At 52.7% G+C, this 10,146-nt stretch overlaps 1 protein-coding gene across 1 annotated transcript; it reads right to left on the minus strand.

Moving 5' to 3' along the window:
• Positions 1-549: 549 nt before the first annotated feature.
• On the minus strand, positions 550-10,141 carry LOC311373160 (myelin transcription factor 1-like protein; the record flags this gene model as incomplete). Its single annotated transcript, XM_084489996.1, is given in 6 exon segments — positions 550-595; positions 1,435-1,525; positions 5,307-5,441; positions 8,961-9,393; positions 9,450-9,629; positions 9,632-10,141. Coding segments are annotated over 6 exon segments (1,395 nt in total), but the record flags the coding sequence as incomplete, so codon positions are not given.
• Between the last annotated feature and the right edge of the window lie 5 nt (positions 10,142-10,146).

The following is a 10,146-nucleotide window of genomic DNA, read 5'->3' on the forward strand; positions in this document are numbered from 1 at the left end:
TAAATAGATGCGTGTAAATCTATTTCACCATCATAAACATGCACATTTACACTTTTTAACGTAAAACATTCACTTACATGACTTTCTTACTTCACATTAACCCATACATGCACACACATACAATTCAACGAATACAATCCGCAGGCATACGTTGCAAGAATGAGACTTTGACTTTTGACGAGAATTCCGGAAACTCCATGTCAAAAATATGTCAAAAGATACTACAGAAATACAGTCTCCTGCACTGTCCAACTTTGTGTGCTGGGTCTCAGTAAACATTCTGGACAATAGCCCGAAGCCAATGCACGGCATGTTCCTAAATAACTGCCAGGAATATCTTAATGTCCATAATGTGCTGTGTAAGGGCAAAAGAATAACACATTATATATATATATATATATATATACAAAAACCCGTCTGTATTTCAGACAGTTTATATAATCGACTGAGGCCGGAAAGCCATAATCTAGGATTTGCATGCCGAGTAGCGTCCTCTATATGATTATTCCCCGAGCCCTGCTGCGCGCGCGCGCTCGGCGGCGTCGCGTCTCACGCGGCGTTGAAGGCATTCCGGTCCTCACAGGTCGCCGTGCTGCTGTCAACGCGGCGGAGTGGCAGAGAGGTGCTAATGGCTGCCGCTATGCCCCTGACTCCCGGAGCATCTGCTGCGGGTGACACTCCTCCTTCACAGTCACCTCGCCCCTGTCTGTCAGCAGTGCTGGCAGCAGCAGCTAGCAGCTAGCGCCACGCTGCTATTTTGGTCGCCGCCGACGTTCCCCCCCCCCCCCCCCCTCTCCCCCTCTCCCCCTCTCACCCCTTCTCCCCCCCCCCCCTCCCCCTCCGACTACACCTGATGGATACCGTGGTTTTCCCCCGCCCCCCCCCCCTATTTCATACCACAGCCGATAGTTATGTTATTATAACTCTAGATCTATCTTCCGGAAATGTAAGATCATGCAACTTTATTCCAACCGCAAAAGGTTGTTGTTTTTATGATGCATGGAGGGTTCTGCGGCGGCGGCGGGGAGGCACGTTGGGGCGTGTTGGTTTTAATCGGGGACCTCGGTGGGGCAGCGGAACACGTGGAGTGAAGTCGACGGCGGGTGCGCTTTGTCTTGCTAATCACCTCTGATTGTTGAAACATGTATCGTAATCCAAACCCAAACCGACAATCACCATTAACAACATACTCACGAGAAACATGCAACAAACGAAACAAATGAAGACACAAATCAGGCGACTTTATTGGACAAATCGGAATAATAATCAAGCAGGTTGGTTCCTTCCATAGAAACAAACAAAAAAGAAAAAATCCCACGAAAAAAACAACAAACAAAAAAGAAAAAAAAGAACGCAAGAGACGACAAAATAAATCAAAGCGCTGCGGTCGACGGCAGAGTTTTCCTCCCCAGACGGGGCGGGGCCCCCACTCACCTTCGGTGGGAGTTTCTGTTGCTATTGACATGTCCGCGTCCCGTGCATCCGGGCGTGGGACACTTTAGCACATTCTCATACATAGCCAGAACTTGTGGCGCAGGCGGGGGGAAACAAGGGAGTGAGAGACAGGGAAGGTTAGCAAGCCCCCCCAACCACAACCACACGTGAGCTCTATTAGTATGTGAAGCAGTTTGGCATTATAAACATCATTAGGAAATGAGCCAGTGCAAACCCAAATGACCTTTTCTTCATTTTAATGAACACCAGTCTGAAAGGGCGAGCGTGGTGTCTCCCCTCCACCGTATTGCTCCCACTTACCCCGGCCCTTTCAAATTAGTATTCATGGTAACGCGGACGGTCATGAATAAAAGAAAGTCATTTAAGTCCAACAGGACAAAACCCGGCAAGAGACGGCAAGATGCTGTACGTTTTTCCCTCCCAAACATGCAGAGAGAGAACAGAGTAGCGAGCGGCAAGCGATCATGCAGACCCCCAGCTTTCCCGCTAATCAATAGTGTTGTGGGGTGGGGGTGGTGGTGGTGGTGGTGGTGGCGGGATAGAGAAGGCTCTATTATCATTTGGACGTTGTAAGGACCAGGGAAGCCCAGCCTTCAATAGCATTTACCATTAAAAACAGTCCATAACTGTCTGCAGTCCCCCCCGGCAACCGGCCAATTAGATTAATGATCTACGGACGTCCGAGAGGACCTGTCGAAGCGGCGCGGGCTGCGGGGGGGGGGGGGGGGGGAGGGGGGGACGGAGATGAGGGGAGAGGGTCGCCTGGGTGTCGCCGGTGCGCGATGGGGTTCACAGCCCCCTGGCCGTCAGCTCCATCATTATCACCCCCTTAAACTTTAACCCCCCCCCCCCCCGCCCCCCCCGTCCCCCACCGTCCCTCCTCGTCATCCTCCCTTCATGACATGCTAATTAGTGTTGGGTGCAGGTAATTGGACAAGGCGCGTCACCCCCAATGCGCTGGGAGCCCCTGCATTATGTATATCCCCCTCCAGTTTTTTTCCCCCTTCTCTTTCTTAACCTCCACACACACACACACACACCACAACACACGCTTTCTTCCACCCCGGCGACAGCTAGAGCGCCCCCCCCCCCCCCTAAGCCGCCTGATTGGGCGAGGGAGGGTCGATAGGGGTGGAGCCTAGCCGCTTCCCGCCAAGTACACACACTATACATATATTTATACATGTTGGACGGCACTACGGGGCCCCACGAGCAGAATAAAGCGAAAGACGAAAAGCACGGCAGCTGGAAAGGAAGTGGCGACTGCGGAGTGCGACAGTGTATAACATCCGCCCCCACACACCCACCCACCTCCCACCACCCACCACCCCCACCCAGCACCCACCCCACGCAGGAAGGTAAACCGCTTTTAGAGGCAGAAACAAAGCTCCGGGCGTAGGCCTGATCCAATATTTGATTTCCAGGCGAGGAGAGGAGGGGGAAGCGAGCAAACGCAGAAGGGAATTAATGAATTAATGAGACATAATTTAATCGCCATTCTTCACATTTCCCAGGGAACGGAGCGCTCTTGCCGCACTGTGTGATTTTCCAAATGAAATGAAGCCGTTGCATTAATAATACATTGTCCACTCAGCTCGGCAAACGTGTTAATAGGCGGACAAGGTTTTTTCTCTTCGTCTTGGTCTTTTTTTTTTTTTTTTTCAACCCCACTGCTGAATCTGCCCCCAGGCGCTCGGATGTGAGACATACACACACACACACACACACACACACACACACGCACCACCTCATCCGCACCATAACATTGCGAGGAGGGCGGTTGAGTGTGTCTGCGCACCGGTATTGACCACATATTGACAGCACACATCTGGTGGCTGTCTGCTACTGGGTTGATACTGCATTTCTAAGCAGGGCTCTGTCGATATCTAGAGCTCCACCTGAAGCAGGTCACCTTCCAGCTGCACGCACGTCTGCTCTGCGTGCCTGCGTGTCAACGCGTGTGTGTGTGTGTGCGCGTGTGCGCGCGTGTGTGTGTGTGTGTGTGTGTGTGTGTGTGTGCGTGCATCATCCACCCGGATTAAAATAAAACTGCAATGCGGGGTAAAATAAACAAAACATCAGTTTCGCCATCCTCCTGTCCTAAAGTAATTTTAAAGTTCACATGGGCCGGACCACAAAAGAGAGAGAGAATGTAACTTTTTTTTTTTTGTGTGTGTGGTGCAAAATGTACGGTACACTGGGAGGATGGTGTCACTTTCCCAAAATGTGTCTCCATGGCCAGAAGACAAAGAAGGGTAGGAGGATCACGGACAGCACATCCCTGGATCTCCAGTGACAGTTCATTTAATCCTGCCCCAAAAATACTCTTGGGGGCTCGCCCTCGCTCAAGGTTAAAGCTTAGGGAAACCTGATGAATTTACACTAGAAACACTCGCGTCTAGGACGCCCCCATCATTGCTTTGTGCATTAAAGTTAAATTATTTACTGCGGTGGACGTGAAGTGGAATTTAAATAGGTGTCATCCGAATCGAATCTCCAAATCGTCGGTGGAGCCGGCTATGTGTGCCATACGGCTGCTCGCTGACGTTTTCACATCGCGGTCTAACGACCTGAACAATAATGGCAGCCGCAACGCTCGGCCACCATTTTGTCAAGTAAAGTTTGTTAACAAACAGTGTGCTAATCACAGATTATAGAATAATGATTTTTAGAAGAATACATTCCGTGTATGGATCTCCATGCATATTTCTGGAGGAATACCAATGTTCAAACAGCTGCGAGGCAGTAGGGTTTAAAAAGGTATTTGTACGATCCCCTTTGTTTTGCAGCTCGTAGCAACACAGATTTTGATCCAAGGCAACTTTTAGCTTCCAACTCAGTTAATCCATGGCCCCGAGATAATAAATGACCCCATGCCAACTTATTCAGAAAAACATAATTCTGAAAAAAAATGTTAAGCATAAAATGTATCATCATTTGCATGTTTGACTTGTGCAGACCTAATGTTCAAAACGCTATGAGCAATTGGAAAACAAATTTGCAAAACAAAAAAAAACCTTGGCTCCCATCGGCAAAGATATTCTGCTTTGAACATAGGGACCTTAGGAAAGCATGCAACCAAAACATCCACCACCACCACCACCACAATCAAAAGCAACAGCAGTGGGTGGGATCATCAGGGGCTTTCAATCACTGTCAGTCAATCGGATGAGAGACTGAGGGGTGTGTGTGCATTTGAGAAATCATTGATTTAGGGCGCTTGACAATCCCACACCTCGATGACACCCCATATTGGACATAACAGCCTCAATTTAGATCACACTATGTGGGTACTTTCTATCTCTAGGGGAAGATAGGGCTTGTACACAGAATGCATCATGGGAGTTTTTGCCGTCCACCATATTGAGATGACTCAAGAGAATTGTATTCCACTAAAATCGTAAATCCATGTAAATATCCCGAAACCTTGGCTAATGAAAAACATTGTTTTGCCAAGTTGTGGCAGTTTCAAACAAAACAATGTCTCCCCATAATGACCAATAATTTCATAATTATTTACAAAAAAATGACCAACCAAACATAACATGACCAATAATGCTCATTGCACTTATGCTTCCAAAATGGAGGTGATTCATTGAGATGTAGCGTCGCCATGTACAAGCCCTAGTTATTTAAACAACAAAACTTTAAAAACATGCTCATCAACCCCCCCCACCCCATGCAAAGGTTATCCACAACATGTCACACACAAACACACACACACACACACACACACACACACACACACACACACACACACACACACACACACACACACACACACACACACACACACACAAGTTAGGCTAATCAGGAAATTGTCAAAAAATAAAACACTGCGAGAGCCTTACTTTCTGGCGGGACCCTGTCTTTGTGGGGGCACCCGGACAGACTCCGGTGGTGGGGGTACAGGCCGGTCACGTGACCCGTGCCGTCGCAGCCCGGCGTCGGGCATCGACTCTCCTTCTTGTCTGCTCGGGATGAATCTGTGTTGGGTGTGCGCGTGGGAGAGGGGGGAGGGGGGGGCGGGACGTCAGACACACCACGCTAACCAGCGGTCAAAAACATGCCATGGAAACGGCTTTAAAGTTTTACAGTGGAATATGGCAGGAGTAACTTTAGCAACAGATTGGGCTGTTAGCCTAGCATAATAAGCAAACAATGTTGTTTCGTCGGGAGAACGATTTGTCGGGAAGCTTAGCCTTGTTTCATGTGAGGGTCATCTTTTAGGTCAGTGCAAGAAAGTACTCACTAATAGGCCAATATAATTCATCAACAACTGCATTATTAATACAGTTCTGCATTATTAATGCGGAAATTTGTTGTTTTTCACAGAAAATCTTTCGGTATGATTATAAGCTCTTAAAAGTAACCCCGGATGACACTACAGAATATTTTCTGCCCTGTTTGTCATATGCCACTTGGCCACACACAAACATGCACACACACACACACACACACACACACACACACACACACACACACACACATATGCTCACACACACACACACACACACACACACACACACACACACACACCGGATAAGATTGCCTTCCCCTTCCCAAAACTCATTTTGGTTCTCTCGAAAACCCTGCTCAGATAGGGTTACCACTGAAAGCAGTGATGCCCAACCAGTGCCAACTGGCATTGGTTTTCCATTGAAACCATTAGCCCTCAAATTACCTTTGTCTGGGTATCAAGGTCAAGCATTTTTTCTTATGCTAATCATAGACTGTATAATTAAAAGTTAATGCCTGGTTTTGTCATTTTCTACACCAAAATTGCAACAAGAATACAAGTGAATGTAGCAGCCCAGTACCCACTATACTACCATAACACCTGCATGTAGGCTATGAATCTAATGGTACCAGTTTGAGCTCTTTCGTGCGTGACCTCGACTCTCTACCAGAACATGACGCCAAGGATCCAGGACTATTTTCTTTTCATCTTTTAAAGCCAGGCCCTAAAGAAAGACAGACCACTAATTAAAGTTTTACAGGCTCCTGTAACCTACCACCTCCACCACGAGCTCTTAAGGCTGCTCCTCCACACACACAGACACACACACACACACACACACACACACACACACACACACACACACACACACACACACACACACACACCGCACAACAAATCAGCCCAGGACCCCAGGAGGAAGATGAGCACAGGGCAAGGGAGGACGATCTCACACCGGGAGGGAGAGAGGGAAGGGAGGGAGGGAGGGAGTCGGCGAGGGAAGGGAGGGGAGGGAGGGGAGTCAGCGAGGGAAGGGAGGGCGGGAGGGAGGGGAGTCGGCGAGGGAAGGGAGGGAGGCGGGGAAGGGAAGGGAGGGAGGCGGGGAAGGGAAGGGAGGGAGGGTGAGAGGGTTGAGGCAAGGTCAACGATGAGAGATGTCTGGGAGCACACCTACGCTCACATCTACATGTGCGTCACCCTGTAAAATCCGATGTCTGGAGCATTAGAACATCATCCATCAGGGAAAAGTCGCGCGGGGGGAAAGAGAAAAAAAAAAAAAAAAACCTAGCACCTCATTATCCTCCGTGGCTTTCATCTGTCTATGTCATGCTGGGCTCCATGGGCCGGTGCAGTACGGCCGAGTCATGTCTGCCTCCTTTGTCTGGCGAACCGACGCTAACCGACGCGCGGTTAAGTTGGAATGAAAAGTAGCTTAGTAACGGAACAGGGGGCGCGTGTAAAAACAAACACCCTGCAGCGGCCGGGTGTCGTTGGATGTCGGGTATTTTGCGTGCCGCGTGCCGCGATGTGTCACCGCCAGAGCCTGAACCGGGGGGTGTGTGTGTGTGTGTGTGTCTGTGTGTGTGTGTGTGTGTGTATGAACGCACACACACACATTTTGGCTGCACCCACGGATTGCCTCAACCCCCGCAGCCTAACCCCCACGTGGACGGCGCGCACACTAGAAAGCAGAGGATATCGATCGCGGCTGGGGCGGACGGATCGCGCTTTGCATAGCAACTACCCCCCCCCCTCCCCCCCTCCCCCCCGCCTCCATTAACATACCATCTCTGGATAATTAATGTGCAGTCAGTGGGTCTGCCGTTTGTTATCGGTCATTCTAATACTGTTCAATGTCCCCCCCCCCTGCCCCCCCCCCCCCCGCCCTGCCCATTGCGGTCCTCCTCATTGAGCCCCGCGACCGGTAAGCCCGCACACCCGGCCATAAATCACACACAGGATCCCCGGTCAAAAGGAGTCTGCCACCGTCGCGTCCCGAGGACAGATGTTATCTGTGACGCGGCGGCTGGCCGTCCACTCATTATTCTAACATTAGCCGGACGGGGAGGGGGGTGGGGGGGGGTGGGGGGGGGAGCGTTGGAGTGGGGTGGCATTTAGGTTGCAATATGTCTACCTGCCCGTGAGAGTCGGCTGGCATTTAAGGGCGCGGTGTGACGCAGCGCTGGGTGAGCGCGGAGCATATTCGCCGCTCCCTATCTGATCTCTGTCTCGGGGGCAGCCGAGGCGTTCCTCGCGGTTGTGACACGCCGGGAGGAAAGAGGGGGGATAATCACCCAGGTGTTTAGCAAGGGCGGCTATAAACAGATCGGCTGTTAAAATGCCAAGTCAGTGGATTCCGAGCCGTACCTCTGTGGCCGGGGCGCGCCGCCGCCGCTGTGAGGAGCAAGGGGGCAGGAAGCGGGCGTGCGGGACACCGGGAGCTGTACTGTACCCACTCCCGGGGAACCGGCCCGAGCAACAAAAAAAAAAAAAAAAAAGCGACTGTCCTTTGTGGAGCGTGTTTACACGGGGATGCTGTGTACAGCACATGGAGCGCTTGTTTGGGAGGGAGGTATCATTAGCCACAAGGAGGAGGCGCGTAGACAATAATGAGCATATCTGAAAAGGCTTCCCTGTTTTCTTGCACAGAATGGTTCCATTCCGACAGGCAGCCAGACAGACCTTTTTTTTTTTTTTCTTTTTTCCCGTAGCTATTTTTCCAGAGTGCTTTTTTTTTTTCCTGGTTTAAAAATAGGCAGCTTCACCCCGAGCTGCATCATAGGGATGAGATTTGCGGTCCTAACAGGCCGTGCAGATTGCCATTACTTATGCCTGACAAGCCTACCCTGTGATGTTTCCATGCTGGCCTATTTTAACAACATAAGCTGATGCTGCCTCTCCCGCTGCTACCAAGATGTGCATTTCCAAATTGGCTAAAAAAGCTTGTCCCGGGGTTATAGTGGGGTTTCCAGAACGTTCACGTGCACCGTCTCCTCTCAGGAAACCGAGATACTGAGCCAAAGAGGAGAGAAAATTACATTTTTTTCAAAATACAGTAAATATCAGACTTTTTTTTCTACCTGTGTGAGCCGCCCTCCCTCCCCCCCCCCCCCCCCCTTTCCCCCCTCTCCCCCCCCCCCCCCCACCGTAATACAATTTAATATCAACCAAATCGATCCGGACACGATCGTAATAAGCTCGGGGGGGTGGGGGGTGGGGGGGTGGAAAGCCGGCGTCGTCATGGAGACGAAGACGCCACACTCACCCTTGTGGTAGAAGGGCTTCTTCATGCCGTCCGGTAGCCGGGCCTTGCGCTCCACGCCGTAGCCGTGCCGCGGGCCGTGCTCCTCGTGGTTGTAGCGCACGCCGTCCCGCCGCGCCGCCTCCGCCGACATCTTGTCCCGCATGGCCTTGGCCCGCTCCGACTCCATGGCGATGGCCTTCTCCAGCAGCGACAGGTTGCCCTTGGTCATGTCGAACACCTCCTCCGAGCGGTCCGACGTCACCGACGTGGTGTCCTCGTCAAAGTCCCGGTGGTTGCCGTGGTAGCGCTCGTCCTGCGCGCAGCTGGCGAAGCCCTTGGAGCGCGGGCTCAGCTGCTCCTCCAGCTTCATCAGGTTCACCATGTCCGAGTAGTTCCTGTCCAGCGTCCGCCGCTCCTCGTGGCTCTGCTGGAAGTCCTCGTAGCCCGGGTGGTGCTGGGCCGGGTGGTGGCCGTCGCCACCGGCGACACCGCCGCCGCCGGCGACGCCACCGCCGCCACCGCCCCGCTGCCGCCGCCGGCGTAGTGGCTCAGCTGGGCGTGGCCCGGGACGCGGTCGGCGCTCTTGGTCTCGCTGAGCTTCCGTGCCAGGTCGAAGCACTGGTTCCGCAGGCACTCCAGGCTGCTGAGGCACACCTCCTCGTCGCTGTCCTCGCCACCGCCGCCGCCGCCACCGCCGCCGCCCTGCCGTTGCCGCCGGCGGAGGCCTTGGCCTGCCCGCCGTTGTGGCCTCCCGCTCCCCGCCCGGCGTACTCCCCGCGCAGCTCGCCGTTCTCCCCGAAGCCCTCGCCGTAGTCCTGGCCCCCGTCCAGGTGGTCGGACAGCATGGCGCCGTGGCCCTGCGCCAGCAGCTTCAGCGAGTCCACCGTCTCGCGCACCACGTCGCTGTCCACGTCCAGGCTGAGGTCGCCCTTCTGCGGCTCCTCTCCCTCGTCCTCCTCCTCGTCCTCCTCCTCCTCCTCGTCCTCTTCGTCCTCCTCGTCCTCCTCGTCCTCCTCGTCCTCCTCCTCCTCCTCCTCCTCCTCCTCTTCGTCCTCCTCGTCCTCGTCCTCCTCCTCGGCGCTGTTGGAGGAGTTGCTGTTCATCTCCGACTCGGTCATGGCGCGGTAGGCGGCGTCCTCGGCGATCTTGCCCAGGTTCAGCAGCGACTTGGCCACCAGCTCGTCGTAGTTCTCGTACTCGTTCTCGT

The sequence above is a fragment of the Micromesistius poutassou genome (genome assembly GCF_964030765.1).
Source record: "Micromesistius poutassou genome assembly, contig: SCAFFOLD_1732, whole genome shotgun sequence".
Lineage (NCBI taxonomy): Eukaryota > Metazoa > Chordata > Actinopteri > Gadiformes > Gadidae > Micromesistius > Micromesistius poutassou.